The sequence below is a fragment of the Sciurus vulgaris genome (genome assembly GCF_902686455.1).
Source record: "Sciurus vulgaris genome assembly, chromosome: 15".
Classification (NCBI taxonomy): Eukaryota; Metazoa; Chordata; class Mammalia; order Rodentia; family Sciuridae; genus Sciurus; species Sciurus vulgaris.
In genome coordinates, this window is record NC_136476.1 from 20,048,732 (window position 1) to 20,071,497 (window position 22,766).

Below are 22,766 nucleotides of genomic sequence, written 5' to 3' on the forward strand. Positions count from 1 at the left end.
GTTTTTTTTTTGTTTTTGTTTTTTTGTGTATCCTTTCATACTTCTAATATGCACATACACAAATGAAATTTACTAAGATTTCTCCATGCTGTTTTATAACCTGTTAAAAATATGATCAGGTATCTATGTTAACAAATGTCCTCCTATATCAACATATTTAATGGCTGCGTAGAATTCCTTTGTATAAAGTACCAGATTTTATTCACTAGTTTCTTTTGGGTAGTATGTGATGTGTGCTTCCCTCTACTATACTGAGCAGGGAACCAGTAGCCATCTTCTATGTCTTTTTTTTTTTTTTTTTTAACATCCTTTGGATAAATTTTCAGAAATCAAATTAGTCAAAGAATAATTTTTGAGAGTGATTTCAAACTTAGTTAATCCATATTCATTATAGAAAAAGAGGTAAATACCTCTTTATATGGTAAATATGTCACCATAGCTGTTTTCATTTTGGCAGTCTTCTAGATAACTTTTATATACTTGTCCATATGTATATTTATATTTTAATAGGATCATACAATACATGGAACTTTGCTTTTGTAATTTAACCATATATTGAAAACACCTTTCCATGTCAGCCACACAGAAAATTATGATATACCCATAATTACAAAATATTTTTCTGCTTCAGTCAGTGAATAAATATGAAGTGTCCTACATGCGCAAAAGCACTCTGGTAGATGTGATGAGAGAAATAAAGTTGGTCAGAACTATTCCATGCCCTCAAAATATTTAAGTTCAGAAGGAAATCTAAGCTAGTCACAAGAACCATCTTGTACCTGGTATATAGATCCCAGAAAGGGATTGGAAGATGGATGTGAGAGCTCAGAGAAAGGAGAGCTGTTTTCAGTGAGGGAGATCAGGGAAGGCCCTGAAAAGATGATGAGAGGGGCATGCTGAGAGGGGCTGGCCATGTGGAGGTGAGACGAAGGGCTTTCCAGGTGGAAGAATAAGCTATGGCAGCCATCAGGAGGTGAGAGACCCCCACCCTCTAGACAGTGGCGGGAATAAGGATGCCAGGTTATGGGTTGTTTAGAATATCTGGCTAAGATCCCAGCAACTCAGGAGGCTGAGGCAGGAGGATGGCAAGTTTGAGGGCAGCTTCAGCAATTTAGCAAAGGCCCTAAGCAACTTAGTGAGAACCTATCTCAAAATTAAAAGGACCGGAGATGTGGCTCAGTGGTAAAGTGCCTCTAGGTTCAATCCCCAGTACCAAAAAAAAAAAAATTTTGTCTAGGTAATGTGGACTACACTTTCCTTCCAAAGGAGGTGCCTCTTAAGTGGTGTCAGGTTTTGTTTTGGCTGGAGTGACGATGGCATTAGAGCTGGGTTGGGTATTGCTCTGCGGCAGTGTGTCCTGGGAACGGCAGCGCAAGAAGGGCCAGCAGGATGCTGCCACCCTAGTCACCCAGAAGCAAGGATGGCAGCAGCCCGAGCAGAGAGGAAAGAGATGCTGTGGGTCTCCAGTGACCTACCTCAGCATATCCAGGTGGGATAATAAAGGAAAGGTTAAGGGTCACAGAAGGACTTGAAGGTTTGAGTTTAAGTGGCAAGAACCTTTTTAAGCAAAAACTTTTTAAGTTCCTCTTCTCCAGTCTCAGCATTACACACTCTATATCCTTCTCTTTCCTGACAGGAAATAATTTGGATTATACCTGTAAGTGTGGAGGCCTTCAGTCAGGAGGGCTGTTAAGCACACAGGCATCCTGGCCTGTGCAAGAACTGGGGACCACAGAAGGAAAGCCTGAGAGTAGCCAGGATGGCTTCCCCTCCCAGGAAAGTGCACCAGCCCTGGTGAACCTGACAGATGACCAGATAGCCGCAGGCCTGTATGGTAAGTCCTCTTACAGGCCTTGACATCAGGGCTCTAGGGACAGTCTGTATTCTAACCGAATGACACTGCACCTTACTTATAAGTTGACCTGGAAGAAAGATTATATTGTTTGGAAAGAAGGCCTAGTCTTTTAAAATTATCAAAAAAAAAAAAAAGTGAGCCTGATAACAAATGCCAGTTGTCACTGGTTTGGTGAAGTCTCAAAGTACTGATAGATTTCACTCCCATTTAAAGGATGTTGTTAATGGAATCATTTTCTTTGCGTGCACACACTTTTCCAGTGGACTTTGTGCAAATTCCCATATATGCATGCCAATATCTACATTCACAGAAGTTTAAAGAAAAAGATTATATAGGAAGATTGCCTACTCATTTAACTTGTAGGAGTTATGTTAATTTTGATCACCTTGATTCACTTTTTCATAGTATGTACAAATAATGAAAATACGCTGAAGTCCATCATGAAGAAGAAAGATGGGAACAAAGATTCCAATGGTGCAAAAAAGAATCTTCAGTTCGTTGGCATTAATGGAGGGTAAGGAAAGATGGCGGTCCCATAGCTCAGCATCATCTGTGTCTGTGTCCTTTGCCTCCTGCCTGTTTAAGTCCCATTTCAAGGTGCCTAGTCTGGGATGCTGCCACATCTTGGTGATGGAAGATTCCCTCCTCAGAAAGGTGCATTTGGGCTTCTCTTCTCCCTTCCTCTTGCTTTCTTTAAGGATGTATCACTCTCTTAAGGACACCTGACGAAGCTGAGCAATTGACATCTCATCTTTTATCTGAAAAAAATGGTCTTCAACCAAAAACAGCAGGCAGCAAGGTTGCTGCTTTGCGTTGGACAGCTGGTACTTACCTGTGCTAGAACTCAGAGAGGAGCAGAAAGAGGTGGAGAGCATCGCTCCATGGTCCAGTGACTGTCATCCACTCCTTCAGCATGAGTTGCTTTTTGCTTAGCAACCCATGTTCATGAGCAAAACCATGGGGCCTTTCACCTAGCCATGCCATCAGTTCTTTGCTTTCTAAATAGAATGTTTATTAGTTACTTGTTCCTTCTTTTCCAGTTGACTCAGATAAATAGTTAAGATTCTTTATCTTCCTACAATTGGATCAAAACAATTGGCTGAGAGATCCAACAAGAAAGCAATAGTGCAGAGTTAACATTTATAGCAAAGTGAGCCACCAGGGTTGACATGATGGTACCTGTTTTCCAAATCTTCTAAGTTTCATTGGGCAATATGTCCCAGGAGATTTTGGAGGACATGCATCAGAAGACCATTGATCACTTATGTGATCTGTTCACTTTGATACTTGGAAACTGATTGGGGCAAAATAGGAAGAACGGAGAAGATAAATAATGAGCAATTGCAGATCTTGATTTATACTAAGCTAGAAGTCCCATGTTGTCCTTTTAACAAGTAGTGTATGATACCACGGCTCTTTTAAGTCAGAGCCCATTCAGAACCCACCAGGCATTCATGCAGCCTTCCTTTGAATTTCTAAGTGCAGGGTCTAAAACACCACTAGAGAAATTTCTGCAGCCAATCAGCAGATTTGCCTTCATAGAAATTTCTGTCACTGGGTCTCTCTGGGCACACCTTGCATCTCCTGAAATCCCAATTGCCACCTAGGTATGAAACAACTTCAAGTGATGATTCCAGCTCAGATGAAAGCTCTTCTTCCGAGTCAGATGACGAGTGTGATGTCATTGAGTATCCTCCTGAAGAAGAGGAGGAGGAAGAAGAAGATGAAGACATTCGGGGAATGGCAGAAGGGCACCATGCTGTTAATATTGAAGGTTTCAAGTCTACCAGGGTGGACGATGAAATGCAGGTTCAAGAATGTGAACCTGAGAAGGTGGAAATCAGAGAGAGGTGTGGTACATTCCCCTCCCCTCCCCTCTCCCATGTTAAGTGAATGTTGGCAATAGAATTGTCCCATTCAGATTTTGAGATTATATGTATTTATTTGATCTGTTCCTTAGAAGTGTGTACATCTGGTCAAGATGCTAATAAAACAAGTTCAACATATGGTAACCCCCAGATCCCTTAGGAAAACAAAGAGAATGGTTTGATAGCTCATCTCCTTTGAACTTGGAACTCTTTGCTATCTAATTTTACACATGGAACTACTACCCAGTAGAGCTTCCATTGTTTGAACACCTCACATTTAAAGACAAATTTGATATTTTTGGTGACTAGCACACTTTAAAATTTCATTTGGTTTTAGTCATTTATCTTGATGCAAGTATCAGTACTGTTATTACAGGATCATTTTGTGCATGAGGATCATGTACTTGGCCTCAACCAAATATCCCATGTACTGTAAAGAGGATAAGTATCTGTTACACAGCTCTTTGAATGATTGAATGATTGCTCATTGAGTGATCAGGAACACAACAAAGGATTTGGCAATATCATAAATAGCAGCTGAAATAAAATACCTAACACTCTGGTTGGCTCAAACTTGTACCTAAAAATTTAGTAATTTTTAAAGACTAAATAAATATGGATTTGATGCTCATAAAACAGGAGAGAATAGAGATGATGGAAACTTCAGTATGGTTTTTCATTCTGTGAAATATAAGTAGAACATTTCAGAAAACTTTAATTTGAAAATGACAGTTAACTGCATTAACACAAGGTAAGTGCTTCCAGTTTATATTGCCAAGTGTTTTCAAATGGTTTGAAATGTCATCCGGTTTTTAAAAGCAACTTTGTTGAGATATAATTTCTTTACCATTGTCATCTGATGTTTAAATTTTCATACAGGTTGAACAATTCTGAATTACCAGATGTGTGGCTTACTGGTTAGCATTTTCTATGTGTGATAGTTTCGATTTTCTCAAACCTTTAAGAGTAAAAAATTCCCAAATGTTACTCCATAATGTCACAAAGACCCAACTGGTCTACTGGAAGCTACCCTCATGAAAAGACCTTGAACTCTGGCTAGAGATGTTGGCCCTGTATGGCAACATTAATCTCAGATGCTTTAGAGGTGCCTGCAACCATCACACCTGCCCACCTGGGTTGGCTCAGGGTCACTTAGCTTTTAAAGGGTCACCGGTTTTAAGATAAAAATGACTTTCCCTTTCTGGTCATTCCTGAGCTGTCTTTATTTTCCCCTTTTAGGTATGAATTGAGTGAAAAGATGTTGTCTGCATGCAACTTACTAAAAAATAACATAAATGATCCCAAAGCTTTGACCAGCAAAGATATGGTGAGTCTGACCAATACGCACTGTCTTCAGTCTGTATAGAGTACCCAAGGGGCACTGCTGCTAGGCCTGTCAGCAGCCTGCCCTAGAGCTGCTTTTTTTTTTTTTTTTTTTTTTAACCTTTTATTGTATTTGTTCTAATTAGTTACAACGCAGAGCTGCTTTTGCATGCAGGCTTCTCCTTAAACTATTTCTAGCAGGAGTGAGCATTGTGCTGCCCAGCTCCCAGGAGCACACTGTTTGCTGAGGCCCAACTTTGGATGTCCTCTCCCCACCCTGTACTTTCTTGGGGTGGAGGCATCTGTGAAGCACAGACTTGCAGATAGAAGGAAGGGCTAATTGCAGGCAGTCAGTCTTTATGCTTGTTTCCTTTGTTCATAGAGCCTTTTGATGGAAGGAATGGCATCCCAGAATTATTTTTACATTAGCATAGTTTTTTTGTTTTTGTTTTTTTTTTTTGGAAACCTATCTGGGCTGAGGTTAGCATTCTTTTCAGTTATGAAACTGTACATTGTGTTTTGATGTAGAGTGTAGGCAGCCACTATTTTAAACAAAAAATAATGCGCATTTTCATTTGAGTTTCAGAGATTCAGAAGCAAAGAGGTTGTGGTTGCCCTAGTGATCATGAATGACACAACATAGGACATACAAATATTTCTGTGGCAATGATTAGGATGATACTATTGCCAAGCATGTCACCATTCTAAGAACTGAGGTTTGGCTCTTAGCTTCCTTCTTAGGCCAGAGCCACACTCCAGTTGACAGCTCCATCTTCAATGCATTGAGAAAATGTGGCTTCTGGTGTTCAGATAATAATGTACATCTGAATCATTACTGATGTTCAATGCTAAATAACATAAAGCAGCAGCTGGTGGAAAGGCTGACTTACAAGGCTTTCAGGTAGGAAATCAGAATATTGCAAGGGACCTAAGGAATTATCTAATCCTAGATAGTTTTTCTCTTACATGACAAACATAATTGGAATGCCGTAGCTCCATCACACAGTTCAAAATCAGCAGTGGCTGGCAGAACTATCTGCTGCACCTGCCTATGAGGATGCTCTACACTAGTCCAGCCCCCACTTTACTGAGACCCTGAAGATTGACTTAGCTGGAGCAGCAGCTACTGGATTAGATCAGTAGTGCTAGGACTAGATCAGATGTATATTGACTTCGGGTCTGTTTTGCTTATTCTACTTAAATCATATTGCCTTATATGGCACTTTTTTAAAAATTTAAGTTCTCATATTTATTTATATTGCTATATAAACTTAAATTAATCACAGCCAGCTAAGCCTTTGTCTGGTTAGTGGACTGGAAAAGGAATTTGGCTGTGAAATTTAGAAGGAAATACATAAAATTCCTGGTCAAAGGGTTACGTAGAATTTCATGTTGAAACTTACCAGTGCAAAGTCAGCCTGAGATCATGCCTCAGTTAGACAATGAAACCATGAAATGTCACTACAGAGTAGATATATCCCACCAGATTTAGCCTGAATTTTAAATGGATGCTTTAGTACCCTAGATTTTATAGCCATAACAGTTTTACTGTGAGTACGAGGTTATATGAAGTAGTTCATGTTTCTGCATCTCCCAGATTGCTGAGTGTGGCGTCATAGACTGTGATCCATACACTTTGAATTTTCATTCACTGGAAAAGTGTTACTATTGGGCTGTGTGAAGACTTCCTGGGTGGTAGTGCTTTTGACCTAGGCTTTCTATCTTTCTTTGACTTTTTTTTTTTTTTTAAAGCACAGGACTAGGTTTGTGGCTCAGTGGTAGAGCATTTGCCTGGCATGTGCGGGGCAGTGTTCCATCCTTAGCACCATGTATAAATAAAATAGAGGTGTTGTATCCATCTACAACTAAAAATATTTTTTTAAAAATAAGACAAACACCACAGGTGAGTGGTAAACTTGGAAGGCCCGTGGAAGTATCTTCATCCCAGCACTGGCTACACTGCACTTCTTGCAACCCACATTGAATGTGAGCCCCACAGTTGTATGTCACAGTCTAAGGTCACCCCAGGCAATTGATCCTAATGAAAAATGAAATGCCTTCCAGATTTTTGTTTTATTCTTTCTTAACAAAATGGCTGAACATTTGCATTTAGGATTTGAGTCAGAATTGGTTGGCTGTACTCTGTATGGGCTCCCAGCCTACTGCTAGGGAGGAGCTGCAAGAGTTGGAATTGGTCTGGCCTGGAAGGAAGCAGTGTAATTATAAGTGGGCTAATTAATGTCTTCCTGATTTCTTTGAAAATCATTTGCAAGGCCAGCATAATTCCATAATATTAGCTCATTAGTAAGGCTCAGCCTAACTACTTTATCCTAATCACAAACACTGTAAAGAGAAGTTATCCCCATTTTTCAGTCAAGGAAACAGATACAGAATAAGTAACTTCCCCAGGGTTATTTGGGGCCCTGCTCCTCATGAAGGAACTCAGGGGAAGGAGGGTCTTGCTCCAGCCCCATTGCTCTTTTATGGAAATTAGAATGTAATACTGTATACAGTTTACAATCTGGAGGAATGTTCCAGCCTGGCATTCAAGGCTGTTCTTGGGACTGTTGTGTGAGCTGATTCTAACTGCATACACTTTGACTATAAAAGGCTGGTTACTTAGGCGCTCAGCTACATCTCAGAAAGGCCTATAAATAGAACTAATGGCAGCTTGGTGCGTTGGCAGAGGTTCTGTCTGAACACCCTCCAGCACGAGTGGTTCCGCGTGTCCAGTCAGAAGTCGGCAGTGCCAGCCATGGTGGGAGACTACATAGCCGCATTTGAGGCCGTCTCCCCAGACGTGCTCCGGTACATCATCAATATGGCTGACGGCAACGGCAACACAGCCCTCCACTACAGTGTGTCCCACTCCAACTTCGAGATTGTCAAGCTGCTACTGGACGCAGGTACAGTGGCCGTGCCTATCTTTTCACTCAGGGCACTCAGGTTGTGACTCACAGGAGCAGGCTGATTCACTCCTGGATTTTTTTTTTTTTTTGCGGTACTGGGGATCGAACTCAGGGCCTTGTGCTTGTGAGGCAAGCACTCTACCAGCTGAGCTATCTCCCCACTCCTGGATTTCTTGACCATCCCAAGTCCTTTCATTGTTTTTCCATGTGTTGGGGCAAAAATATTGTCAAGTCGGGCAGGGAGGGTAAAGTTTAAACAAAATCAGACAACAACACAGATTCCAGATCTATTTTGGCTACAGGTCAGCTACATTCAGGTGAGGTGTATCCCTGGTAATAAATGACTAACCTTCATGCCTGCACTGAATCATGCAGGCTTAGCTGGTTTGCTCTCAAGAGAAAGGCTCCTGCTCACAGGAGCAGTCAGAGCTCTCGTGCCTGTGAACCACTTGGCTTGTCCTTACACACTGACCACTAGCTAGTGGCCTTTGCAGAGGTGAGTTGGTATTCATGACGGAGACCAAGCAAAGATACAATACAATCAGTGCTCCCTAAATTTACTATTGAGGAATCAGCATAAATTGTGTTACTCTTCTATCTGAACTATCTTAATAAGAACAGTGGAAAATCATTTGCCATTCCAGAATACAGCCCACAGATGCATTCAGTGCAAAGTGAGAGAAATACTTGGGAAGTAGATTGACTTTTTAAGCAGTGTATTTCAGTCATCCATAAAGTCCCAGAATAACTGATTTCAGTTTAATTAATAGACATAATGTCAACACCTGATTTAGGATATATAATGAAACTGTCCAGTTTTTCTTTGTCTCTTGTCCAGTGGCCTTATATTTTCTGCTATTTGGGGAGTGTAAGACTAAAGCAGAAAAGAAATCCAGGCAGATTTTATCTCCTTCCCCTTAAGCTGGCTTATTCCCTATTTTGGGTTCCATATTAGGGTAGAACTGCTTCCAGCTGACAAGAAGGAATTTCAGGCCTCCTCTCTTTAGACTTTCCAGACTATAAACAGAGCTAGTGATAATGTCAGCCCCCATTAAAATAGTATTGAACAATATCCAGAAAAACTGAAAAGGATTACTTCAGGATTACTCCAGAAAGGTACAATTTTATAGACCTTTGAAATGCTGAAGTAGAAAGATATGTTGGCAGATGAAATGATTTTAATTCTGTGGTTGAGTCACTTTTATCACTTTTAATTTTTGCTGCTCACCATTATGGGCTGAGATTCTAGATCCATAAAGCGTGACTGTGGGTTGCTTGAGACCCTGGGACCCTCAAGAACACACATGCTCTCCTAGCTCCTCCTCCACACAGCCTTCTCTTTTCACATAAAACCCACTTCTGTAAATGCCATTATGCCTACAAAGACATAATGTAGGCACTTGATTGGGACCTTGAGATAAGTTCCTGGTACCATCTCTTCTTGCCCCTTTATGAGAAAACCATACTGGGCATTTGGTCACACACAAAAGCTGCTTTCCAACACTCGCCATCATCTTTTCATTTGATTGGAATATGCTTCAGGAGCTTTTAAGTGCCGGGGAGATAATTTAGAAGAGTTTCTAGCTTATGAGGTCTTAGTGCCTGGCAGTTTCTTAGAGGACTTCTATGTTGTTATTGCTGTCAGACCACAAGTACCAGAGTTTGGTCATTAAAATTCTGTGTTTAGGCACCTGGAAGAGCAGTAGTAAATTGAGGACTGCAGAGCTGAGTAGCGTATTCGGGGTTCTATGCTCAACCTTTGCAAACCCTCAGCTCTCTGCATCCTCCCCTTGAGATTCTAAATGTCTAGATTCCCACACGAGCACTTCTTCTCAGAGCAGCCATTACTTAGAAGTACCTCAGACAGACCTGTAGACTGTTGCCGTTCAATCACCAGTGGCAAGCAAGGTGTTCTGCAGCCGCTTGCTGTCATTTCTGCTGCTGCAGGCCTTGTGAGATGGTAAACATTTTTGGTTTGGCATAAAAACCTCTCGTTTCCTTGTGAGTCACTTAGTCTCTGAGCACTCAAGGCCCTTTCACTTGATTCTTTTGGATACCATTTCTTCCGTTCTCATTGACGTCTGCTGTGAGGAGCTGGCTCCTCCCTAAAGAGTCTTGTTTCTTACAGACGTGTGTAATGTGGATCACCAGAACAAGGCAGGGTACACTCCCATCATGCTGGCAGCGCTTGCGGCCGTAGAGGCAGAGAAAGACATGCAGGTTGTGGAAGAACTCTTTGGCTGCGGGGACGTGAATGCCAAGGCCAGTCAGGTCAGTGCACTTGCTTGTTAATGGCTGCTCAGACTGGCCTCAGCAGATCTGTTGTGGCCCACTTCCAGCTCTGAGTCCTTGCTGACCAAATACACCAATGACACGTGGGCTTCGCTGTCACACTAGAAACCTCTTTCTCCTTTGCCTGGCCTTCCCTGTCTGCAGAATTTGCACAGAAACTGCAAGCCTGACTTCTTAAATGACTCGGAGTCCTTATCATACACCCAGGACATACTCATTCCTTCCTGACTGTCTTCGTGTCAGGTTGGAGACCCAAGTCCAGGTGTAGTCCCAGCTTGACTTTTAAACATTGTCTGAACTTTCCAGCTATCCTGAGAGAGCTACAGTGAAAAATTGACTCCTTACTTTGACCTCCCTTATCTCCTAGCTTGCAAGAAACTAGTTAGTCCATGCCTGCCACCCGGCCCTGAGTAATTGCATGCACAATTCTTTGTCATCACGCTGTTCTTGTCCCCTTCCCCACAGGCCACCTCCTGTGGCCGCTCATTCTACACTTCTGAAATCCACTGTCATTTCTCCCCTCAGGCAGGGCAGACTGCCCTTATGCTGGCAGTCAGTCATGGGCGAATAGACATGGTGAGGGGCCTGCTGGCCTGTGGAGCTGACGTCAACATTCAGGATGACGAGGGCTCCACAGCCCTGATGTGTGCCAGTGAGCACGGCCACGTGGAGATTGTCAAGCTGCTGCTAGCCCAGCCCGGATGCAACGGCCACTTGGAGGACAATGTAAGCTGTCTCCCCTGGGCGACTGACACACCCATCTCTGCTTTCTTTATGGATCCATGTTGGCATCCAGGCCCCCTCCCTTTATCGCTCAGCTTGGCAGCTGTGTGCAGCCTAATGCGCCTATTAACTAAAGCGAAGGGCAGAAAGGCAAATAGGCCTCACCCCAAAATTCATAAATGGTGATTTATGGGCACGTATGAGGATCAGTATGCTAAAGGAAAATAAAATCAGTCTAGGCAACATCCAAGAAATCCATCTAGAAAGGACATTCTTAGTAGAAACTGGGTCATTTATGACTGAAACCAGTTTCTTCTTCCTTGAGCAGAACACTTTCTTTACCCAAATGAAGTACAAACAGGTGATATACTGTGGCCCGTCATAATGAGTAACTTAGGATATCTCCTAAGATCTGGCTGCTTTGCACATTTTCCCACTTCTGCTCAGTCTGATCCCATTGTCTTCACTCTGATCTCATCCCGTTCCCAAGTTGTTACCAAGCCCAGATAACCCCTAACTGAAAACATCTGTAAGGCAAGGGGATGCTTCTAGGGTCTCCAGCCCCAAGGGGAAAAGCACTATAGAAGGCATTTAACTAACCTGTGGGCAGTAAAGCAGGCCATGGGTCACAGAGGTTGGAACCAGAGCTTCCTTTCACGCAGAACACCAAAAAGCTAAGAGGGGAAAACATGCTCCTTTGCAATAAATTTCAGATCCCACTGGGCTCAAGCCAACACCAATTTGCTTAGCCAGAAGAGCAAACCAGTAGAGGCTTATTACTGCGATAAAGGCAGACCAGCTTCTGCTCCCTAGTTACCTCCACCAGAGAACACTTGAGCTACCAGGTACCCTTAGTCCCCCTCAGGAGACAGAGTTGCCAACTTACCTTTCCTCAAGACTGTGTCACGTGTGTTTTGTTTTGTTGGTTGACTTTTAACTTTCTGCAAAGAGCAGCTTATAGATCAGTAATCAGATTTCATAGAACCACAGGGAATTCCAGAAATTCTGGCCACCCTAACCACTTCCTTATCCATAACTGAGTAGAACATCCAACTGGCCTCCAAGGAGAAACGCAGGTCCCAGAAGTCACAGCGTGGTAGGGAACAACCCTGATTCTAAACCATGTAAAATTGTTTCCTGCTGCTCATGACCAGAACCAAGTCTTTTAATTCAAGGCTAGACAGAAAAACTGTGTTGCCCTCTGCCTTGGTGCTCCATATATATATCTGCAATTTAATGGAAATCAAGGTATTAACTGAATTTTTTTTTTCCATATGTACTTGTTTCCCCTGGTACTTTCATAAGATTGGTAGGCGTATCTTACGGATTCACAAGTCCACAGGGTTGAATGCTTACTTACACATGGATGTGATGTGCAGCATTCTATAAAGATAGGATTTTAGATTCACAGCTCCCTCCCCCAGAACATTTAGAAAATGGCCAGGTCCACCATGGTACATGGATGGTCATTTGTAATTTTAAGAAAAGAAACTTAAACCGGTGTGGACAGACCCCCATTCTGTCCTGCTGTCCTCTTCTGGTAGTAGAATGATTGAATAGGAATTCTTCATGGGCAGCCTGCATTTTTTAAAGATCCCTGGTATACAGGCCTCTGTGCTGAACACTGATAGAGACAAAGCCAGTGGAATGAGTCTTCTCATGACCCATGTCTTGGGGTGACCTCATTCATCTTCACATCCTTGGGCCTCAACACTTGGCCAACCATGTTTCTAAAGAACTGAACAATGGTTAAGCATGTGGTTCTCGTCAACTACTGGAGTGTATGGTGGTAACTTTTGGCTGTCTGAAGGTTTAAGAAACCCAACCTGGCTGCTTCTTTACCTTTCATCCTCAGGATGGCAGCACTGCACTCTCGATAGCCCTGGAAGCAGGACACAAAGACATCGCAGTTCTTCTGTACGCCCACGTCAATTTCGCAAAAGCCCAGTCTCCGGTTAGTGTCGTGCATTTGGAAGTAGGCTGCAATCCACAGACTAGCAGGTCCCCTTCCTCTAGGAGTTAACAGGGGACATGGGTTTTATGTTAAGAATTCATTTCTAGCTGAGCACGGTGGCACACACCTGTAATCCCAGCAACTTGGGAGGCTGAGGCAGGAGGATTCAAGCTAGCCTCAGCAGATTAGTGAAGCACTTAGCAACTCAGAAAGACCCTGTCTCTAAATAAAACATAAAAAAGGGCTGGGGATGTGGCTCGGTGGTTAAGCACCCTTGTGTTCAATCCTTGGTATGAAAAAAATAATAATAATAATAATAATTAATTTCTAGCCCACCCTCAAGGCCTCAAGAGCTGAGGTATAGTTGAGGTTGTTCCTTGGGAGTCACATGGTCTCACGTGGAGGTTTTATTCTGTGCCTAATTATCCAAGTGGTACAGGTTGAGCCCAGGGATATATATGTCACCTTATTCCTGAAGCCATCAGTGGGCAACCTGAAGTCTCAGGACAGCTGAATATGCTGGGCCTGGCTGGCCTTGGAGCAAGACCTACTCCTGGTGCACATCTGCAGCCAGCACTCGTGGGTGGTTGTCAGCTGTGGTGGTCTAAGTTCCAATGTCACAGGGGACACATCTGTCTGAGGTCATCTATTAATCCCAAAGTATTTTTTTCCTTTCCCGTTTTCTAGAGCACCCCGAGGCTTGGAAGGAAGACATCTCCTGGTCCTACCCACCGAGGCTCATTTGATTGATTGTTTGGAAATAGCCCTCCACTTATATGCCACCATGAAGCTGCTAATTGTTCCTGTTGGGGTGACAGATACTGAATGTATGTGTTCTGTGCCTGAGCTCACCAGCAAACAGAAGCATACGGCACAGGTTAAAGGCTGACGCTTTGGGAGGGGAAGCAGAGCCGGTGAGAGATTGCCAGCCTGGCCACACAGGCCTTCTCTCTGGCCGTCTTCTCTGTGTGGGGCTTGAACCCCATCTCTCTGACTGTTGAGTCTCTGCTCCGTTATGTACGGTTCTAGGATATGGTAACCTGAACTGAAAGGGTAACCTTTCCCCCTTCTTCCTATAATTCAAAGAAATGTTTCTTTCTCATTGTTATATTTTTGAAATTTTCCACAAATATATATGCATTTACCTAAATGTGGAACCATTGGAAAATGCTTCCAAAATTCCATTCCAGCATGGTTTTGTTCATTTTTCTTGTATTATTTTAAAATAAGGAAGTTGAAGTAACTTTGATCATCAGCAACTTGGGCCCCAGGCTGGTAGCTTCCCAGGTTTAAAAATAAGAAGATGGAATCTCAAACCATATAAAACTCATGAAATATTTTCAGTGGGTTTTATGTAGGTGGATGTATTATGACTTTTTACATAAAGGTATCTGTATGATATTGACACAGTATTTTCAACTTTTATATTCCATAGTGATTAAAAAGAATTACATATAACATTACCATATTTTTAACAATTGCACAACCCCACATATACATAATGATAAAGGTTGAATCGTTAGAGAATTGGCTCTGTATTTACCTCTAGAGAAACTTAGTTCTCCATTTATTTATGGATTCCTTTATACCATGTCACTCTTACTTTGGTCCTATATGTATTTAAATGTTTGAAGTGCCTTAGACTCTTGCCATATTTTCAAAATAAAATTTCATTAAGCTCTCTTCCTTGTCCCTGCTTCATCTGACAGCTGTCTGCCCTGAATCTGTTGACTTACAGCTGTGGCAGCAAACTGATGGATGGATTTAGAAGATAGCAGTGCACTGTCCACTAGGCTTGGGCTCCTAGGGGGCAGGTCCTCAGAGCACGTGTGACTCCATCCCTGAGTTGCATATCACAAGGCTGATGTTTAAGACTATTAGACAAGCAGCTCATCAGCCAGGTAATCTCCCAGGGAAACCTCTGAGTCTTCTCAGGTCCAGTTATCCTTAACTCAGTTGATTGTGACAGGTTGAAAAATAGTGACAAGAAAGAAGAGATGAAACCACAGACTTTTTTTTTATGTTTTGCTTTGTGTAGAGAAGACCCTGTGGAGCTGTAAAGCCAAACTGGCGATTCAGGCAGCCCCAGGGTGACTGACTGCTCCCGATACCAGGCCCCTCTGTGAACTCTGAAAGTGAGGTGAATATTGGATCAGGTAGTTATTCAAGCCAAGTTCCTGGGAATCCAAAATGTCACAACCAGTTAAAGCAGACCAGATCGGGGCTTGAGAAGAGGAGCCATTTTTGTTTGCCTCTTAATGGCCTTGACATACCTTTTGAGCAAAGAGGACTGTACCTCAGGTGGTTTGTGATCCTGAGGATTTTCTTTGTTCCGTATGAGAAAGAAAGATAATATTTTAAATGCCTGAAGAGATGAACCCCTGCCTCTGGAAACTGTCTTTCAGATTTCTGGTGCTCAGTTTTAAAGAAAAACAAATGCTTGTTTTATCTTTGAGTCAGGTCTTATACAGTGCATATCTAACCTCTCAGTACCACAGGCTGGCACTAGCCTTGTTTGCTCTCACAACACGGGCACTTCAAATGCTCTTTATCTTGGGATCTTGGCATTCTACCTACATGAGCCTGATTATCCCCATTGGTATAGCTGTGAGTTCCTGAGGCACAACTCCATAAAGGGACTTGTGAGAGGGGGGCTTGGATAAGGTCCCCAGCTGAGTTTGGCATAGGGCAAGACTCCTCCCACTTTTCTTGACTAAGAGGTGCCAATTTCCCAGAAACCCTGGCTCTGAAGACTGAGCAGCTGAAGCCTGGAAACAACCCCAAAACAACAGGAATGGAGCAGTGGGGACCTTGAGACTTTGATGTTAAATGACACCTTGTCCTGCTGCTGCTATGACTGAAGTGACAACTGGACCTCACCATAGGGAGATGATTTGCTACTGGAGAAATTTACCAGAAACACGATACCTAGCCCAAGTCTCCATGTACATGAGTGTTGAGCCCATTTCTATAAGTTGTCAGTACTCCGAGAACAGTTTTACCCCTTTGTCGTACTGCAAATACGTGACAAATCTTTATATATAGAAAGAAAACCTTATTTTTCCCTCAAAGGAAATAATGAGCAACTAACTTCCTTTAAATCCTGGTGGGTCCTTTTTTCAGGTACCCTATTTTTATGATGCTTTAGGCTACTCTTTCCCTTCACTGCAGGCATGAGAACGTCCTGAGGGAGCTGGTGGAAAGTGCACATCCCAGCCGGACCCTGGGAATTCTGACCCGTTAGCCTAGGAATCTGCATCAGCACACATCCAGGCATTTGTCTGTGAGGTATTAGGTCCTCACTAAAGATTTGTTATCACAAATTATGAGACGTTCTACGTAAGTTCTTTTCCAAACAAGTCAAGTAGGCTCTAGGGAGCTCTATCCAGACCAGAAATGTTAGAGGTTGTCTTTGATGGGTCAGTAGCTACTTTTGCTGCTGTTGATGGCGACACCACAGTCTGTCATTTATCTACTCTGAGTGGCATTTCTGCATCTCCTGGAGCAGTCATTTCTACGAGGCCAGGAAACACAACTACCCTGGTACCATTTTCTGTGCTAACAGGAACGTGAGGGTGACTCAGGACTAACATGACAGCAGCTGAGTGGGCAGGCAGCTCTTCAAGTATTTTCCCAAGTTGATCTTTTGCTTCCCCACTTCCCCATGGAGCTGGGCCATTACTACTCAGGGAGAAGGCCATGAACCCTTGCTTTTTGGCTTCGAGATGACAATTTTCCATTTTCTTTTTTACTTATTTTTTTTAAACTCTAGACCTTAGCCAGAAACTTTTTCATTCTACTCTCTGCGAAAGGAAATTACTAATCACATGTTTACTCTGCTCTTATTCAGCATGGCTATAATTTAAAAGCCAACTGATTATAAAAATGTATTTAAAGTGCATCTTGTTGAACATTATTACCACAAAAGGATGTGGCTGAGCTCGGTCACAGGGTCCCAGAGCTGCTCACACTCGGGCTCCCTCCCACTACAGTCACTGACTATTTCCTCTGGGCAGAATTGGACAGTCCCAGTCCACTCTGAGTTTGCAGATGGAGTCCGGGCTTCTGATGGCATCCCTGAGATACCTGCCTTAAAATTCAAACACAGATTTTGCAGAGGAGCTGGAAAGCAAAATGCCACTTTTAAATGGATGCATCCTTATATAGGAATATCAGTTTCAGTGGATATCTACAGAGGAATCAGCCTTTTAGAAAACTAGCCGCCTCTCCATTAATACTTTTGATGATTAAATGTGCAAGAGGATGGAAATATAGCCCTCAATTTCACATAGTGGAATCTGCATAAGGAATATTCCCACTCTTCCAGCCAAAGGTCAATCCTGTACTTAAACCAAGAAAAGTTTGACTTGGTTCCCATTCCCCAACCCAAGAGGAACCAGTTTACCCACTCTTAAAAGGCTGTGTGATTAAAAGGAAGAGGACATTCCTGAACTGGGACAGGCAGGTGCTGCTCTGCTCCCAGTGGTGTAACGCAGCTCCAAACTGTGGACTGGCTGCAGGAGACTAAGTGTCAACTCCTGGACCACTTGTCAGACAGCAAAGTGATTTTCTGACTGGTCCCTGCTCTACCAGGAAATATTGGATGTGTAGAAATAAACAAGTAATAAAGACAATATTAATCAGGTTGAGTCCTGAAGAGTTTAGAGAACTCACCCAACCACAACCTGGCTAAAATACTGTCCCCTTCCACAAAAGCCATTCTTCTGACAGGAAGCTCTCTAGGATCAGCTTTTGCACTTGAACTTGTAACACCATCAGCCAGGACTGAATGAAGTTCTAGTGCCTGACTGAATAAGTGAGTGTAAAAAAATAATTCATGCACAGCTTTGGAAACCAGGATAGAATTGCCATGGTGGCAGGGAGAGGACTGGGAGGGATCAGAGGGGGTGAGTTCTTGGTGACGGCCAGCTTCCTGGCCTGTGCAGTAGTGGCACTGTTAAATCCACTGTAGTATATAAATTTCAATATTTTTTAGTTTATAAAAAAAATGAAAAAAAATCAAAAAACATCTTGGGAAGGAAAGTGTCAACTTGAAGGTCAAGAGGACTGAAAGTGAAAACCAGAAGCTCTCAGCCCTGCCACTTCTGTAACGTTAGTGCACGGTTTTGCAGATGGTGGATGCACTCATGACCTTGGATAGTAGCCATTAGGGGGCTGTTCTCAGACACTCTAGTTCTTTTTCTGGGCACAAAACAGAATGTACTTGACTACTTTTGAAATTAGACTTGACCATGTGAATTGTTTCACCAAAAAAAAAAGATCATTAAAAATGCCATGCCAAGCTGGGAGCTGTGGCGCACAACTGTAATCCCAGCGACTCGGGAGGCTGAAGCAAGAAGATCTCAAAAGCCAGCCTCGGCAAAAGTGAGGCACTAAGCAACTCAGTGAGACCCTTTTTCTAAAAAAATACAAAATACAGGGCTGGTGATGTGGTTCAGTGGCCAAGTGCTCTTGAGTTCAATCCCAGTACCAAAAAAGAAAGAAAGGAATAATATGTCAATTCCAGAGGGAGGTTTGAAAAGCCGTGCACCAGTCATCACATCCTATGCACCCACTTCCCCGCCATCACGGTGATCTTGGAAGCAAGTACTGAAATGGACATCACCCCAGTCTTGTCCCTGAGTGACATGGAATAGCATTCCTTTACCGGCTGTTTTGCTGGGGTATCATAAGTAAGAAAAAAGCATTATGTTAAATCAGAGAAGTTTTAGGTGATATTATTGCAGCATAACTTAGATTTTATTCATTGATAGAGAATTTGGCTCCTGAAAGTGGGGTACCTCTGTAATCAAGTGACTGAATAGTTTATCTGTGAACAGCAACAAAACTGTCACTGGGGACTCAACCACAGAACACCAAAAACTATTTAAATGACTAATTCCCACAGAGGGCACATACCAGGATCATCCTAGTTGCACAGAAAGAATGTAATCTATCACATGCAGTATATGCCCCCAGCATTAAAGAATAATTTCTTGATGAAAGAAAAGCCATTTTTTATGCACCTTGGGAGGCAGAATATTCCTTATAAACTTGTAGCTCTCAAACTTCCTTGTGTATCAGAATCCCCAGGAGCATTTGTGAAAAGATTGCTGGGCCCCATCCCCAAAGCTTCCAGGCCAGTGGGTCTAGGGAAAGGCCCAAGAATTAGCATTTCTAACACATATACAGGTACTGCTGCTGCTGATGATGATCTGGGGACCACGCTTTGAGAAGCACTATTCTGGGGCTAATAGCGCAGACTTTCCTCACCCAACTGCAAGTACCTGCTAATGGTTGGCCTAAGTGTTTCCATGCCTTTATCTTTGTGAGATTTTCTTTGTTTGCAGTTTCCAGACACACAGCCTTATAAGAAACCTGTTTCCTGTGGAACTTTCCCTGCCTAGTTTAAAAATGATTTTGCAAAGACACCATTGCTAATGGCAAGTCTTTCTTTCTACAGCTGTACAATATATCAAGTGTTTATAAACCCTGTATTCATCCAGAGTTGGGTTTTAGAATTTGGCCAGAGAACCTGACTTGAATCACAGCAACCTTGTAAGAAAAAAATGGCCCTCACATTTCACTTGGAAAGAAAGAACTCTTCCTTTATTGCCAACCCTACTGAGCCTCTCCTTGTGTTGGCTCACTCCCTAGTGAATGCTCGTTTAGAAACCATGGTCTCCTCTCGAAACCTCAGTGAGGCGCAAGGGGAGAACGTGCTTCATCCCCATCCTTCAGCTGCTGCCTCTGAATTCCATCCTCTGTTCTTTTTCTTCCACTGGGCAGAAGCACACAATGGCTGTTCTTTTCAGAGCCAGCACTGTGGTCATTCTCAATGTTCATGCCAAAGTCTGAGACAGTCATCTGTGAGGGAAAGTCACAGGGGACCATGGGACCAGGAACCAACTGGAGGGATCTCCCCAGCCTAAAGGCACAGAATATATGTCACAACTGTGGGGTCAGAAGAGCTGAACTGAGTAACAAGACAGAGAAGAAATCTGTTTTACTGGGAAACCAGAACCAACTTGTTTATATCCTCCCCCATCTATAAATTAATCTCTAAAAGACAAGACCCGCTTTTTTAAAATTGCTGAGGTTGATTGACGGAAGGCCTTGGAAAACCAAAGGAACATTAATGAAGTTCCCCACAGGCTTCCATCATTGTTAGGATATATGGCCAAATACATAACCCAGTAGCCAGAACCTTGGTGTAATAAACCCTGCTGTAGATTCTGGTCTGTATATTTTATTTTATTTTATTTATTTTTTTTTTTTTTTTACTTTGACCTATCTCATTTATTTCTTCATCAGTAAAAAGAAAACGAATACTCAATGGGAAGCCTAAATTTACTTGGTTGATAGAATATATATGTATAATATATATGTATATATACACATATATCATGTCACCTTACATATAATAATGTCTTCAATTAGCAGGCACTGTTTTGTTTTGTTTTTTTTTTTTTTTCTCAAGACACTTGCTCCTTTATTGCGAACCTGTCTTAGGAAATTCTGATTAACCTCTAACTTGCCAGCTTTGAAATCCCACAGCTTTCTTTCTTAGTTTAGGATTTATAGATAAACCATCACCAGGTAGAACAGTAGGAACAGCCATCCAATATGAGGAAGCCACAAGACTCCCCACCTGGGAACCCTGACTGAGTGGGATATGATGCTACAGTGTGGCATTCCTAATTTTTTTTTTTTTATTGTAAACAAATGGGATACATGTTGTTTCTCTGTTTGTACATGGCGTAAAGGCATACCATTTGTGTAATCATAAATTTACATAGAGCAATGTTGTTTGATTCATTCTGTTATTTTTTCCCTTCCCCCCACCCCTCCCACCCCTCTTTACCCTCTATACAGTAGTTCCTTCCTCCATACTTGCCCCCCTCCCTAACCCTAACTCTAACCCTTCCCTCCCCCCCATTATGTGTCATCCTCCACTTATTAGCGATATCATTCGTCCTTTGGCTTTTTGAGATTGGCTTATCTCACTTAGCATGATATTCTCCAATTTCATCCATTTGCCTGCAAATGTCATAATTTTATCATTCTTTATGGCTGAGTAATATTCCATAGTATATATACCACAGTTTCTTTATCCACTCATCAATTGAAGGGCATCTAGGTTGGTTCCACAGTCTGGCTATTGTGAATTGAGCAGCTATGAACATTGATGTGGCTGTATTTCTGTAGTATGCAGATTTTAAGTCCTTTGGGTATAGGCCAAGGAGTGGGATAGCTGGGTCAAATGGTGGTTCCATTCCAAGTTTTCTAAGGAATCTCCACACTGCTTTCCATAGTGGCTGCACTAATTTGCAGCCCCACCAGCAGTGTATGAGTGTACCTTTCTCCCCACATCCTCGCCAACACCTGTTGTTGCTCGTATTCTTGATAATCGCCATTCTAATTGGGGTGAGATGGAATCTTAGGGTGGTTTTGATTTGCATTTCTCTTATTACTAGAGATGTTGAACATTTTTCCATATGTTTGTTGATTGCTTGTAGATCTTCTTCTGTGAAGTGTCTATTCATTTCCTTAGCCCATTTGTTGACTGGACTATTTGAATTCTTGGAGTAGAGTTTTTTGAGTTCTTTATAGATTCTGGAGATTAGTGCTCTATCTGAAGTATGATTGGCAAAGATATTCTCCCACTCTGTAGGCTCTTTCTTCGCATTGCTGATAGTTTCCTTTGCTGAGAGAAAGCTTTTTAGTTTGAATCTATCCCAGTGGTTGATTCTAGCTTTTATTTCTTGTGCTATGGGAGTCCTGTTAAGGAAGTCTGGTCCTAGACCAACAAGGTGAAGATTTGGACCTACTTTTTCTTCTATAAGATGCAGGGTCTCTGGTCTGATTCCGAGGTCCTTAATCCATTTTGAGTTTAGTTTCGTGCATGGTGAGAGATATGGGTTTAGTTTCATTCTGTTGCATATGGATTTCCAATTCTCCCAGCACCATTTGTTGAAGAGGCTATCTTTTCTCCATTGCATATTTTTGGCCCCTTTGTCTAGTATGAGAAAATTGTATTTATTTGGGTTTGTGTCCATGTCCTCTATTCTGTACCATTGATCTACCTTTCTATTTTGGTACCAATACCATGCCGTTTTTGTTACTATTGCTTTGTAGTAGAGTTGAAGATCTGGTATTGCAATACCCCCTGTTTCACTCTTCCTGCTAAGGATTGCTTTAGCTATTCTGGGTTTCTTATTCTTCCAGATGAATTTCATAATTGCTTGCTCTATTTCTGTAAGGTACACAAATGGGATTTTAATTGGAATTGCATTGAATTTGTATAGCACTTTAGGTAGTATGGCCATTTTGACAATGTTAATTCTTCCTATCCAAGAACATGGAAGATCTTTCCATCTTCTAAGGTGTTCTTTAATTTCTTTCTTTAGTGTTGTATAGTTCTCATTGTAGAGGTCTTTCACCTCTTTTGTGAGATTGATTCCCAAGTATTTTATTTTTTTCGAGGCTATTGTGAATGGGGTAGTTTTCCTAACTTCTCTTTCTGAAGATTCATCACTTATGTATAAAAATGCGTTGGATTTATGGGCATTGATCTTGTAACCTGCTACTTTACTGAAATCACTTATGAGTTCTAAGAGTTTTCTGGTGGAATTTCCAGGTTCCTCTAAATATATAATCATGTCATCAGCGAACAGGGATAGTTTGAGTTCTTCTTTTCCAATTCGTATCCCTTTAATTTCTTTGGTTTGTCTAATTGCTCTGGCCAGAGTCTCAAGAACAATGTTGAATAGAAGTGGTGAAAGAGGGCATCCCTGCCTTGTTCCAGTTTTTAGGGGGAATGCTTTCAGTTTTTCACCATT

At 42.2% G+C, this 22,766-nt stretch overlaps 1 protein-coding gene across 7 annotated transcripts in view; it reads left to right on the top strand.

Moving 5' to 3' along the window:
* The window catches only part of KANK1 (KN motif and ankyrin repeat domains 1), a 205,286-nt gene extending 190,679 nt beyond the window's left edge, over positions 1-14,607 (top strand). For 6 of the 7 annotated variants that reach the window (XM_079112018.1, XM_079112019.1, XM_079112020.1 and 3 more), the window contains 9 exons: positions 1,637-1,834; positions 2,261-2,369; positions 3,463-3,705; positions 4,963-5,050; positions 7,733-7,952; positions 10,084-10,226; positions 10,773-10,973; positions 12,826-12,924; positions 13,612-14,607. In XM_079112018.1, the coding sequence (XP_078968144.1) occupies positions 1,637-1,834; positions 2,261-2,369; positions 3,463-3,705; positions 4,963-5,050; positions 7,733-7,952; positions 10,084-10,226; positions 10,773-10,973; positions 12,826-12,924; positions 13,612-13,674 (1,364 nt within the window). In that variant the 3' untranslated portion in view covers positions 13,675-14,607. The remainder of the gene's footprint in view (positions 1-1,636; positions 1,835-2,260; positions 2,370-3,462; positions 3,706-4,962; positions 5,051-7,732; positions 7,953-10,083; positions 10,227-10,772; positions 10,974-12,825; positions 12,925-13,611) is intronic. The other variant, XM_079112023.1, reaches the window with a different exon arrangement.
* Positions 14,608-22,766: the final 8,159 nt, after the last annotated feature.